The 14297-nt window shown below is 39.7% G+C and overlaps 1 protein-coding gene across 9 annotated transcripts in view; it reads left to right on the top strand.

The window, feature by feature from the left end:
- Positions 1-14297, top strand: part of CNTN1 (contactin 1) — a 257831-nt gene that overhangs the window by 159098 nt on the left and 84436 nt on the right. For all 9 annotated transcript variants that reach the window (XM_073222417.1, XM_017677253.3, XM_017677254.3 and 6 more), the window contains 3 exons: positions 1416-1566; positions 6785-6912; positions 7227-7402. In XM_073222417.1, coding sequence (XP_073078518.1) covers positions 1416-1566; positions 6785-6912; positions 7227-7402 — 455 coding nt within the window. The remainder of the gene's footprint in view (positions 1-1415; positions 1567-6784; positions 6913-7226; positions 7403-14297) is intronic.

Genomic DNA, 14297 nt, shown 5'->3' with positions numbered 1-14297 from the left:
TTCTGTCCTGTTCAGCATTAGACCAGTCTGAAGGCATTTAAGTGACTGCACAAATCAACTGTTCATTAAAATTTAATTAATTCAAGAAACAAAATCTCATTTTCTACATGAATTTAGACGTTCAAAGTAAGTTTTAAGTTTTCTCTCACATTTTACAAGCAGTATGTCACCCAAAGGGTTTATTTAGCCTGTGAAAAATACCACACACTGTATTAGGTGCACAACACGGGTGGGGTGGTGACTACTTACTTATTAACTGCCAGTTACCAAAATTCAGACTAAAGGAACAATGGAATAAATAAATCCTTGTCATAAACAGTGTGTTCCTCAGGGCCGCAGAGCCCCCCCCTCCCCCCATGCTGAATCAGCATTTTTCCAAGATCCTCAGATAATTTTGACACACAGATATAATCTGAGAACACTGGGACAAGGTGGTGTGGACTCAGGACCTGGACAATGGTCTCTACAGACCTACCAGAAGGCTCCAGAAAGGACGCAGTTACAGACGATTAGAATGTGTGGAAGGAGACAGGGAGTCTGCTAAGACACAAGGAGACTGAGAACCGAGCTAGTTGTGGGGACCCGAAAGAAAGTTAGAACGTGTCACCAGTAGAGCAGCCTTTTGTGAGACTCTATTTCCTGTTGTCATAATTGTTGTTTCTGTACTTTGATGGAAGGGTAAACTACAGGTGGATCATGTCAACTAGATTCACCATTCCCATAGCTGTTCGCAGGAAGGATTGACGGCAGGGGTCTTTGTTTATTTTGGCATCTCCCGTTATCTACACATAGTTGCTCAACAAATGTTTGAATAATGAAGGTAGAGTCATATCATTTAATGAAAAAGGCATGCTTGTGAGTCAGAAGGAATGAGATTCAAAGGTGAATTCCACCTGATACTCCGTGTCACCTTTGGCAAATTAGATAATCTTAATAACAACTTTTTCATTTGTAAATGGGAGGCAGTTCATTTGAAGTGTGGCTGAGAGTCCTGATTAAGACCACATATCAGTATTAGTACTGGTGCTCAATTTCCCCCAAACTTTCAGTCAGATCCCTTTGTGCAATTGAGTTAAAAAAATTGAATCAGATGTCAGCTTCAAGGTAGATAAGTATATAGCATTTGGTTGTAACTAAAATTTAAAATAATCCAATTATCGTGAAGAAGTGTACTTTTGAAACAGGTGCATTTTATAATTAGAATGTGCCTCAGTGAAGTTATTAGATAAAAGACAAAAGGTGTTCGTATTAGGTGTGGAGTGTCTCTTGGTCACAGCTGATAACATGTGGTGAGATTAATCTCTTCTATTGATTATTAGTCAGAAGGGAGTAGAAGATGTAGAGCATATAAAAGTATTTTTTATTTTTTAGCAAAAGAGAAAAATAATAATAAATAACAATTTATTTCCCTTTAGCATTGGCTCCAACTTTTGAAATGAATCCTATGAAGAAAAAGACCCTGGCCGCTAAAGGAGGGAGGGTTCTAATCGAATGCAAACCTAAAGCGGCCCCTAAGCCAAAATTTTCGTGGAGTAAAGGGACCGAGTGGCTTGTCAACAGCAGCAGGTCAGTTCAGAGATGTAATTTCTAAAATCTAGAGTGCCAATTGCAATCCACTATTTGAGAAAGTTTATTTTATAGAGGACTTGTTTCATATTAATAATGTAAATGTTGTTTGTTGTAACTTTTCTTCCGTGGGAGACATCGTAGTTCTGAAATGAACAGAAATATTTACCCATCACTGTCAATATCTTTTATAATCAATGTTCAGTTTCTAAGCTTTTATAATTTATAAGGAGTTTAGAAATTTGAGGCTTAGAGATTTTGGGTGAATTGCCTAAAGGCACAGGAATAATGGACCATGGGGAATATAATAGGATTTCTAACCTATTTTTCCCCTAAGAAAGGCATATATATCTACTCACATTTGATTTAGTTTTATGCAGTTAGCCTATTCAAATTTTTTTCAGTAGGAAAACAAAAGGATGATTTCAAAGAACAAATCAATTCTTCCCATCTTCTTAAGTGAATATGAACTTCTCCCCTCACCCCAAATAGACCATCTACCATAGTTTTGATGGCTTTGGGACAAAACATTAAGCATGTGATTTGCATCTATTATTTATGTAAAAGCCACACTGAATGGTTTCTGTAAGTGTCCTAGAAGAAGTTATAGTTTGATTTCATACTAAGGTTTGGGGAGGAGAAAGTCTGGTTAGGGAACAGGAGAAATGGAATGGGAAGATGGGGAGCAGGAAATACTGCAGCAGTGAGAGCATGTGCGAAAGCAGGTGCAGAGGCCCTGGGGCGGACGGTGTGGGGTGTGCGGGAGCAGGTGCAGAGGCCCTGGGGTGGACGGTGTGGGGTGTGCGGGAGCAGGTGCAGAGGCCCTGAGGCAGACGGTGTGGGGTGTGCGAGAGCAGGTGCAGAGGCCCTGAGGTGGATGGTATGGGGGTTGCAAGAGTGGATGGTATGGGGTGTGTGGGAGCAGGTGCAGAGGCCCTGAGGTGGATGGTATGGGGGTTGCAAGAGTGGACGGTATGGGGTGTGCGAGAGCAGGTGCAGAGGCCCTGAGGTGGATGGTATGGGGGTTGCAAGAGTGGACGGTATGGGGTGTGTGGAAGCAGGTGCAGAGGCCCTGAGGCGGATGGTACGGGGTGTGCGAGAGCAGGTGCAGAGGTCCTGAGGTGGACGGTACGGGGTGTGCGAGAGCAGGTGCAGAGGCCCTGGGGCGGACGGTGTGGGGTGTGCGAGAGTGGACGGTACGGGGTGTGCGAGAGCAGATGTGGAGGCCCTGAGGCGGACGGTACCGGCTGTGCGAGAGTGGACGGTATGGGGTGTGCGAGAGCAGGTGCAGAGGCCCTGGGGCGGACGGTGTGGGGTGTGCGAGAGTGGACGGTACGGGGTATGCGAGAGCAGGTGTGGAGGCCCTGAGGCGGACGGTGTGGGGTGTGCGAGAGCAGGTGCAGAGGCCCTGAGGCGGACGGTACCGGGTGTGCGAGAGCAGGTGCAGAGGCCCTGAGGCGGACGGTACCGGGTGTGCGAGAGCAGGTGCACAGGCCCTGACGCGGACGGTACGGGGTGTGCGAGACCAGGTGCACAGGCCCTGGGGCGGACGGTGTGGGGTGTGTGGGAGCAGGTGCACAGGCCCTGAGGCAGACGGTATGGGGTGTGTGAGGCATGCAAGAACTGAAATCAGTATGGCTTGTCTTTAGAGGAAACTGAAGTGTTTTAAGAGATGCAGTGCAGTGAGCCAGATCGTCAGCAACGGCGTTTCTTGTGCTAAGGGACTTGGGCTTCATCCTCAAGTATCGGAAATCTGTCTGCAGGCTTAAATAAGGAAGAAAAAAGTAATTTTTGCCTTGTAGAAGGATTTTTCTAGCAAAAGTATATAAGAGCAGTCTTCACAGTAATCCAGTAAAGTAGGTAAGATGGGTATTATCATCTCTGTTTTTTTGTATCTAAGCCTGGAAAGGTTGCAGTGACCTTCAGGAATATATCAATAATCTCGAAGCTGAAACTTGAGCCTGTATCATACTGACATGGAATGAACACAAGCCCCACTTAGTTCTCCTATTAGGATGAGCACAAGTATGGCTGTGCGTGGAAAAGAGATGAGGTGAGAGGGAGACGGAATGTGCAGAGATAGCAGTTGCTCCCCGGGTACATTAACTTTTAAAATTAATATGTTTGACTCAGTTATTAAGACTTTAACCAAACGATGGTAGAAGCGTCAGTGTTAAAGGAAACATCCAGTTGTTCAATTGGCCGCTAAGACCTTGGGAATCAGACAGTGAGCAATGCAGAGGCCATAATCAAAGGACAGTCCCGTTCTTGGTACCTGTTCCCACAGTGTCTGGCATCGCGTCCTCCTTCGGCCCCTCCGCTAGCTCCCCCCTCAGTGAGACACTGCCGTGCTCTGATTCCGACGAGGACTAATGCCATGAACCTCTGCAACCAAGGATTTCTCCAAACCGGGTTCCGTGGACTTTGCTTTTCCTAAATGTCAACATGAGTTCAAAGAAAAAGAAAAGAAAGGTCTAGCTCCTAAATCTTACTATTTTAGTTCTGCCATGATATTTGTAAAGTCTTTGAATCAAATTATGTTACTCCTTCACAAAAGACTCTATAAGTCCAACTTTTGCTCCCTACTTTAATTCATTAATATCTCAGGCTTTAAGTACCACTTTCTAATAGATATAGCATAGTATTTCATGTGAAATTAAATTTGAATGTTGTAAAGTAGTATGTATAAAGAAAAGTTCAACTAATAAATTATTTTTAGAGAAATAAAATATTAATTGAATAATTATCTTTAAGCATAACTATAATCTCATTCTGACTAATATAATGACAATAAAATGGCTCTGCATTACAAAGTTATTTCCATACCTGGTTAATGGCTTTTAAAATGGTTTATGCAATGTTTTCAATCAGTAGAGAGGAAACATAAATCTTAGACGAGTTTTAATTAAGTTCTCAATTGTATGGCTTTATTTTGGACTAAATGATAGCCAATTTCCACCAGAATTTCTCTATAGTTACTTGTATCCAAAGGATTTCTGTTAGCGTTAAAGTCATCTTAATCAGGTATGTAAGAGTATCTCCAAGATTCTTTTCTACCACAGAGTTAGTGCACTTTAACAATTAACAAATAAGATGGAGGCTACCCTGGAGTATTTTTGGCAACAATAAGTCACTAATTCATTAAAGACCAGATAATTCCTAGCTTGTTTGACTGCTTATCCATATGTTGTCTGAAACTATGTGGGTATTTTCCATACATTAATGGGAAATTTAATATATTTCCATATATTTATGGGCATTTGATCTACATTGATATAAATAAGGAAGGTTCTTACCAAAAAATCAAGTTCCCTAGATATTGTTACTAAAAAGTAATTTTAATGTCATAAAGCACCTGAAAGCATAGGTAAGATAAATGCCACAAGAAAGTATACCCTTTAAAGAAGGTAAAGATCTACTGGGAACTAAGATATGTGAGAAAACTAAGAATATTAGTATGGATTCTAGAAAAAATAATTGTTGCTGCTGTTTTCATTGCAACTTGACTATAATTTCCATTGTTTCACTTGCAGAGTAGCTAAATGGGAATGGGGTGGAAAATAGGCTAAGCACTCACCCTAGAGCTCAGTGGGAAAGAAGTGGCCCAGTGGTGTTGGTACGATGTTAGCATGGATTCTACAGGGGGCAGATGCCAATACCGGATTAACCATGTAAGAGACTTATTAATGGCAATGCCTAGGAGGGAAAAGGGGGCACTGCTCGGAGGCTGGGACAGCTGTCTGACTGAGGTGCAGGTCTGAGTCCAGATGAAGGGGAGAGGGAAGGGAAAAAGTCTGGGTGGAAGTGACCTGGACTGCATGCAGGTCTAGGAGTGTATGGCAAGGCCACTGGAGGGTTCTCCAGCTGAAAATTCCCAGCAGAGCAGGCTGACGTCTTGCAGGAACAGGCCTGCCCTAGCAGTCCTCCTGGGCTCGGTCACTTGCTGAGAACAGCCTGTGCAAAGTACAGCCTTGGTTCAAACACAGTGATGGATTTCTGAGGGCGGCAGCTCGAGCTGCGGATCAGTGACACTCCCCACCTTCGAGGCACACTGCCCAGGGTTCCATGGCATCGAGTAGGTACTTTTATGGCTACATATATTATTTTGGTGCTGAATTTCTTCTCTGAGAAGCAAAAGGTGCTCTGGACGAACTGAAGTTGGATCTGGACAGTTAAAGAAGGGAAAAGAAATCCTGGAATATATTATTGGTGGAATATTTTCTTATGGAGCTTTCTACTGCTAAGGTGGATATATAGTATTTTTTCTTCATCAAGTTATGCCTTGAAATGGACTATATGGGGAATTGTTGGCATGCATTATATAAAGTTACAGAAATAAATTAAGGTTTTGGGAATGGCACATTTAAAGAAAGGAAGAATCCAATGATAGGTAATTCAATATTGAATTTAAATGCAAGGTGCTATATAATAAAGCTATGTATTAAATATATTTAAAAGTTATATATAATGAGGTTTTGGTCTCTAGCCTCTAAGGAAGAGGCAGATAGGTAAAGGGAATAGATTTAGCTTTTGTTAATATGGAAGATTTAGATCATGTTCAAAGAATTCCCTAAATATTAATCTATTACAGAGGCTTTCACTAAGGGAGGCTTTAGAATATCACCTTTAAAAGTTCCTAAAAATAGAATATGTTTGTATTTCTCTGTAGCCATAGAAATGACAGTCTGTCCTAACTTCCACATCTGATTTTCAGTCCTGAGGTCACATTTCCAGAAGACCCGGGCTCATTTCTTTCAGGCCTGTGACTGGCTTAAGCCTGTCCCACAGCAGTTCACAAGTCATTCCATGGTGGTATCCGGAAACCATCGGCTTCAGTTAAACTCCATGGAGCTCATTCATTTTTGAAAAAAGGGTTGATGACATTACTGAGCAGAAGAGTTACAGGATCTGAGGGTGCCACTTACATCTTAATGTCTGGCTCTCATGTGGAACAGGCACTGTAGGGAGGCCAGGGTAGAAGCCAAGACTGGTCAGAGGCCGCTGCAGAGTCAGAGGAGGGGATGAAGGGCACTTCCTGAAATGACTCGTCCTGGCTGCCAAAGGATGTTCTAAACACAGGGTGGGGTGTTTCAGCCTAAAATATCTTTTTTCTGTCAAGTAATCTGCATAAATTGAAAGGTAGTACTTGTAATCTGAGACAAAGAATATTAAGGATTTCGTTACATAAATTCAGTGAAGGATGTATTTCTTCCCATAGAATCCTCGTTTGGGAAGATGGCAGCCTGGAGATCAGTAACATTACAAGGAGTGACGGAGGCGTCTACACGTGCTTCGCTGACAATAATAAAGGGAGGGCGAATAGCACTGGGACTCTGGTCATCACAGGTAAGAAGCCATTTGGGTAATATTGCTTTTTTTTTGTTTCAGTCTGAGAGTGTTTAATTGCTAATATATGTAAGGCACGTGATTCAGCCCTAAGCCTGTAAGACAGTCCACGCATCGATGCATTTCCATCTCAGAAGTCTTCTGGGCATATCTCTTGCCTCATGAAATTGTTCCTAGAATTTGAATTTGAAAACTTATTCCTTTGCATAGAGAAATCAAAATGTGTTGATTTTTATTTTTAATGTATCATGTAATGCGATGATTCATGTTGTTTTAAATTATAAAGCTTTACTCCTTTATTTAAAAATGCACAGATCCCACGCGGATTATCCTGGCCCCAATCAATGCCGACATCACCGTGGGAGAAAACGCCACCATGCAGTGCGCTGCCTCGTTTGATCCCGCCCTGGACCTCACGTTCATCTGGTCCTTCAATGGCTATGTGATCGATTTTAACAAAGAGAACACTCACTACCAGCGGAATTTCATGGTATGTGTTTTGTTCCATCTTTTTACCACCCAGTGACCCCTGTGTGCGTGCACTGCAATTCCCTTCCTGTGATCCTTTATGTGAAACTGAGAAACAGGCAGAAAAGCTTTTTCTGGATCTCGTTATACTAATAGTATTACTGAGCTTTTCTCCTGCATCTTTCTAAAATTGTCTAGCCCTAAGGATTTAGGCAAAGATATTAGTCGATAAATATTCAGTGGGCGTTAAGTCCATTTTCCTCTTAACCATAACAGTGTTCTGTTGGTGTGTCACTCTCTGTTGGTGTGTGCTGGGCCTCATTGCCCCTCTAGGTTCTAGAACCCTCACATTCACTTGAAGTACGGTAAGCATAGAACTTACCTTTTGTTATAACCTGACTCTAAGATGCTTATTTTATTATTTGAGGCTAAGAAATAGACAAAATATGTACATAGGAGGGTTTGGAGAATTAGTCTGTATAATTTTAAAAAGGTTAAATGGCTGTATTTTTATTTAGAATAGAAAACATAAGTCATATAGGTCCTGTAACTAAGCATCATGATGTCATGTATAGAAATAAAGGAAATAGAGGAAAAAGACTGGGAAATAATGCAAGAATAACAACTTGCATGGGAACATCATCGTGCATTGATAGGACTGTCTGGTGTGTTCAAGAGGCAGACTGGTCCTGGCTCCTACCTTTCTGTTCTCCAGAAAGGCAGTCATTTAACAGGTAAAAACCTGTTTAGAACATGTGTTTAGTTAAAAAAAAAACATTAATTTTAATTTTAGCAATCAATCATTGATATACAACTAAGAGTTTAACTCAGTAGAATATTTAAGATTTATAAAATCCTATGACATCTAGAGATTGATGAGTACCTACTATGTTGTTTTCAAATTGTCTAGCTCTTTTGAAAAATGGTCTTCTAGAACTTTCCACGTTACAAAGTCACTTTACAAAGCAAGCTTTCAGTCAGGTTGAACAGGAATGATTTTAACTAGATGTAAACATGTCTTAAGTGTTTGTTAGGTAGTTTCATAAAACAACTATTGATTCAGTGGCAAAGTTTATGCTTTCCACATGTTAACTGTAGTTCCAGTTCTTTTTTTAGATCTAGCAGATCTAGCTATAACGATAAATTTGCAATAAACCTGATGATTGTCTTCCAGTTTCTGAACCAAACTCACACTTAAAAAAAAAACTGGACATTGGCAGAAAACTATTTTAACATTGTGCCACATGATTATTTTTTCCTTATATCTCTGAAACTAGTTTAATGTGCATAATCATCAACATATCCATCATTCATCAAAGTGACACCAATATTGTTAACGATTCAGATCATGTTTTGTTTTGCAAGAAAAGCAAATGCTTCTCACTTTTAAATCATTTTAAGAAAAAAAAAGTGAGCCAAACAGAGATATTATTTTTAATAAAAGACTTCTGAATTTGCCTAGTTCCTTGGTGTTACAAATTGGATAATTTCAAATATATAGCAACCATAGTTTATATAGGTAATTACTTAATAACTGCAGTGAAGTCTGTATAAATAGATTTTTGGGTATCAATTTCCCTAAATTAAGCTGGGATTTCATATGTGTTACCTCTTTATGTTCTTTAAAATAGTAGTTACATTGTGTTCATTAATGTAAACGAACATTTAAAAAAATGATTAAGAAGATAAGAAGGGAGGGAAGGGAGGAAGGAAAGAAACCAGAGAGACAGGGAGAGAGGGGGAAAAGAAGAGAAAGAGAAAAGGAGCCCCAGAGCTTAAAAAAGAGGAAAATAAGGAAAAACTGGAATACTGATTAAGAATAGTGGATTGGATCATGAAGATGTAAAAGACTTTGGTCGTCATTTGCTGTCCTCCTTCCTCTTAGGGACTGCGGCCACAGGGGTCCGCGCAGTGGCCCCTCAGCTGATGCAGAGCAGAGCCTAGGTGCGGGTCCGTGCTCTGGCCCCTGCAGCTTGGGTGTCGGCCTCTGCTTGTCAAACAGTCTCTATAATAAAGGATCACTGGTAGAAGACATACTGGCTAAACATGCAAGTTCATTGACTAAAAATACCAAATGCATATTTTTTCGCACTTTGTAGATGGACAGGTGGATTCCATTCTCTAAATAGTTTAAAAATCCAGACGAATTTATTTTAAAATAAATTATTTAACTTAATTCTGTCTTTTGAACCTAAGAAAGACCTATAAAGCTTTGCCTTTCATCTTCACTCTCTTTTAAAGCAAACTTCAAAGTCAGACTTCATAGCTACATGAACAACACGAAATTTGAGCAGAAGCTCAATATGTGTTTGATCCACCTTTTGGAAGATAGTCCTAATGGCTAGTAATTGCTTTTGGGCTTGTGACTAGACCTCTCTCGGGAGGACTAGGCTCAGCTCTCCCTACCTACAGCTCAGTGAATGAAAGAATATGGGGGTTGCAGGTATCAGGGGGCAGCAACTGGAAAAGAAGGGTCATTCTGACTTCATTTGTCCGTTATTAAAATTGCAAGGTGGAGCATGTCAATATATAATTTTTTTGGTTTCTTAAATAATGTGATATTTAATTCTGGCAACATTTCAATAATTGAATATAATTTTTCTTGACAAATATTGTCCTAAACACATACCACAAAGAGGGAAGAGCGATAGATACTGGCGTCAGCGAGACACTCAGTAAGACAGAACAGGCGCTGACCCAGAATCAATCAGGGATACCCCGTGAATTTAAAAGTCAGGTGAAAATGTTTTGGTAGCTACCAGTTATCAAAACATATGGCATTATCGTCTTCATGTTTTAGTAATTTAATTGCCAGAAATTAATATCAGAGGCTCTAATTGATGGAAAAAGAATATAGAAATCAAAATTCAAATGTTTCGTTTCAAGAACTTAAGTTGGTATTTTCCATTTAGTTTCAGTAATACGTTTTACTCACTAATCAAAGATGCTTTGATTTTAGCTTGCTGTTCTTGATTTTGGCCACCGTGGGGCTACCTTGCATAAGGTTGCAAATTTCTTAGCCTGTAGAGACTTGTTCTTTATGAACTTAAATACATTTTCCCATACTTCTGTGTCAGATGTGTGATTATAAGTGATCTTAAAATTTCTTCTTTATACTTTTTCCAATTATATTCATACAATTATCAGGGAAAAAGTAACTATACATTTTTGAAGATGTGCCTTTTTTTAAGGAATTTATAGTGAGCACCAGAAAAGCAAAAATAATATTGCCATTACATTTAATGATTCTGATTTACGTAAAACTCTTTTAAATTTATTATTTTAAAACCATAGCTATTAACTTTAAGGCTGTATGTAAACATTTAATACTGATCATACAAAAACATTAAAAAGTTAAATATCAAATTTACCTGTCATGTCATTTATTCCTTAATTTACTCCATAAATATTCACTGACTGTTATATTATTATGTAATCATGGTCAGTAAATGTTTCATTTGAACTTGAGCTTATGTACAGGATGTTAAGAACATATATATATATATATGTAACAAATTTAATAAATTTGAAGCTTTAATACAATAAGCTGAGAAGGAGTTTTTCAGGCATCATTTGATTCTATCAGAGTTATGTGGCAAATACATAAATTTTTCAATACAACTATAAAATGGCTACTAGTTTGACTTTTCCACTCAATAGCTGCTTACTTACTTAGAGTAAATTTAAGAGGCAGAGTCACTTTAGTTTGTAACCCTTCAGGTTCTGGAAAGGACTTGAGACTCTCTACCAAAAAATATACGTTTGTAATGCATCATTTCATGCCTTTCAATGGTGGTACCTGGTCTGCAGAAATTAATTTTCTTCATTAGCCACTTTGGACAACTGCTGTGAGTCATTCTCTTTTAACTATTTGACATTCTCCTTGTCTGGGCTGTTATCTTAGTTAACCACATACGTTTTTTAAACTCTCCAATTCTGGTTGTTGCCACTATAATTTTTTTCTTATTTTCTTATTTCAAATAAATATTGAAATTTTAATTCAGGAAAAAGTTATTGTGTATCTGCTTTGAATTCATAAATACCATATAAATTGTTCAGAGGTTCTGCCACGACCAGTCCTGGACTCTAGGCTCTATTTTTCCACTTTTTACTCTTGACTCTGAAAGAGAAGTAATTACGCTATGCTAAGCTTTACGTTTCTCTCTCTGTAAAATTTTATTAGTAACTCACTTGCTTCATTCAGGTTACTTCCTTGGGTTTTACAAAGCCAGTTATTTCATAGTATTTTTGTAAGGATTCAGTGAGAGAGTACCAATCAAGTGCTTGGCACAAGGTCTGGCTGATCATAAGTAGATATTAATACTCTTTATAATAGAGCAATTATTCCCCATTGGATATTCCAGAAGCTTTTGCCAGATAATTTTTTTCTGTTCACAGATCTCATTTTTTCTTAATTTAATTCTTGCATTGCTGATGGCTAGTTTGAAACAAAAAAAAATCCAAGTATTTCTTTGCTGAGGACAATGCAGAGCTAATAATAGTGAGCACTGGTGGAATGCTTACTGTTTGGCAAGAATTGGGTTCAATGGTGTTCATGTATTTCTCAGTTATCTTCACAGCTGTCCTCCAGAGAGCACATGTTACTGTGATGTTCCCAGTTTTTGAGGTGAGGAAACAGGGTTAGAAAGGTTAAGCAACTTGCCCAAACGGATCATATAACTTGCTGGTGGCAGAGGAAGGGTTTGAAACCAGTGTGGTTTGACTGCAGAATCCTGTGACCTTCACCACTTTAGTTTTTATTAATTTGAACTTTGTCCTTGTTTTCTTTTTTAATTACTGCTTTTTTATTGACATGTAACTATATGCAATATTACATTGTTTTCAGGTATAACTTAATGATTCAACATTTATATACTAAATGCTCCCTCCGATAAATGTAGTCATCATCTGTCTTCATGCAAAGATATTGCAGTGTTACTATGTTCTCTGTACTGTACTTTTATCCCCATGATTGATTTATTTTAATTGGAAGCTTTTATCTCTTTATCCCCTTCATCTATTTCACGCCCCCACTCCCTTCCCTTATAGCAACCACCAGTCTGTTCTCTATGTTTATGAGTCTGTTTCTGCTTTATTCGTTCTTTTGTTTTGTTTTTTAGATTCCACATATAAGTGAAATTATAGGGTATTTGTCTTTTTCTGTCTGACCCTTTATGCTCTCTCAAGCTTATTCAAATTACTTCATTCTCCCTGTACCATTGGTAACCTTTGCAATACATTGTAAATCAAGTCTATAGAGTCTCAGGTGGTCTAACTATAAAGTTCTAGTAGTTCTTTCTAAATAAAATATTAATTATACTGAACGTTCCACAAAATAGGTTTAAATTTGAGACATTTATTCCATATTGGAGCATGTGATGCATTTGAACAGAAATTTTGCTTCTGCACATGAGAGAGAGAGAGAGACAGATGGGCAGCAAGTTAGACGAGACAAGGAAGGCTGGTCCTGTCCAGGAGAGGGCAGGGGTCAGATCAGAGCTTCAGAAAGCAGAGCAGAAGACCAGGCGGGCACAGTGAGGTGAGGTGAGCCCCAAACGTGATTCTTTGCTGGGAGCAGGTTTCTCCGCAGAGACTTGGCCGTATGTGGGGACAGCGTTGACTGTTGCAGCTGCGCAGGCGTGGGAGGAGGGCTGTGTGTTTTGGGCGTGTCTCCCATTGGTGCTGCTCAGCATCCTTGGGTGCTCGGGACTGTCCCCCAGATTGTCAGTAGTGCCAGGAGCGAGGAATGCTCACGGGAGATTGAAAAAGGATGGACTAGGAGAAAGGACCGTCCCCGGGGAAGTTTTAAGCTTGGTGTCTTGGAAACAGAGCAGTTATATTATTTTGTAACCCTTTAGTTTGTAACCCTTCAGCCTGCAGCTGAAGGTTTGTAACGCCTGCAGCCACATCTTTTCTCTGTTCTTACTAGTAATTGATTGGAAAGAGAATCCTGCCACACCTCACTCATTCACCACACATGATTGTCCTAACCTCTCTTTAGCTACCTTGATAAACCTTTACTTACACCAAACTGGTGTCTTCTTGCGTTTGCTTTTTTCCATCAGTAAACACAGAGGGAGGTACATGTGGCACTACATGTGTCTGTATTAGGGGGTGACTTCTTGTAGACCAGCAGACTTGCACTGTGGAGCCCCGTCACCTAGCATCACTGTGCACCGTAGCATCCCATAGGCTAGTCCTGAGCAAGCCTTTGTCGGTGACAGTGCTAAGGGAATGGGACTGGCACATGTAGCTGCAAGGCGTGTTCCTCAGAGCTGTGCGGACTTGGGGGAACCCCTAACAAGTCATCCAGAGCTAATGACCCATTTGTTTTACGTAGAACTCCTTGCCTACTTAAGCATCTCAGTAGTATATATTCTGACTCTTTAGTCTTACAAAATACTGGATGGATTTAAAATAAAAAGAGGGGGAAATAAACATAAATTTTTGGTGTCTTAGGAATTTTATAATTGTACATTGTGGATTTTGATGTGTTGTTTATATTACACTAGAAATAGACTATTTTGTTATTAACTGTCATATTTCAAAAAAAAACCCAAAGCAAAACTAACTTCCAGTTTGGTTTTAAGAACAAAATATTATCTACAGAGCTGGAGTTTCTGTTCTGGTTTTGCCTTTGAGAAGCTATGTGAACTTGGGCAAAACAGTCACCCTGAGCTTAGCCCCTCATCTGTCATAGGAGGAAGCTGGGCCACATCAGATGTTTTAAAACACAACCACAGAAAGCTTTTAGCAGCAGAATCCTTTTCACAAAGAAAATTTAAATCAGAACCTCAGTAAATAGCAATGAAGGTGAGGTCGCTCTAACTGGAGAAATTGTGAGCACGTGTGTGTGCCCTGTTGGGGATGACCTCGCCAAAGCCCTGTAACCACAGGGCCTCTCGCTTCTCCCACCG

The sequence above is a fragment of the Manis javanica genome, chromosome 15 (genome assembly GCF_040802235.1).
Source record: "Manis javanica isolate MJ-LG chromosome 15, MJ_LKY, whole genome shotgun sequence".
NCBI classification, from domain to species: Eukaryota; Metazoa; Chordata; class Mammalia; order Pholidota; family Manidae; genus Manis; species Manis javanica.
Note: the sequence above shows the minus strand (reverse complement) of the source record. Positions and strands in the feature narration are given on the sequence as shown.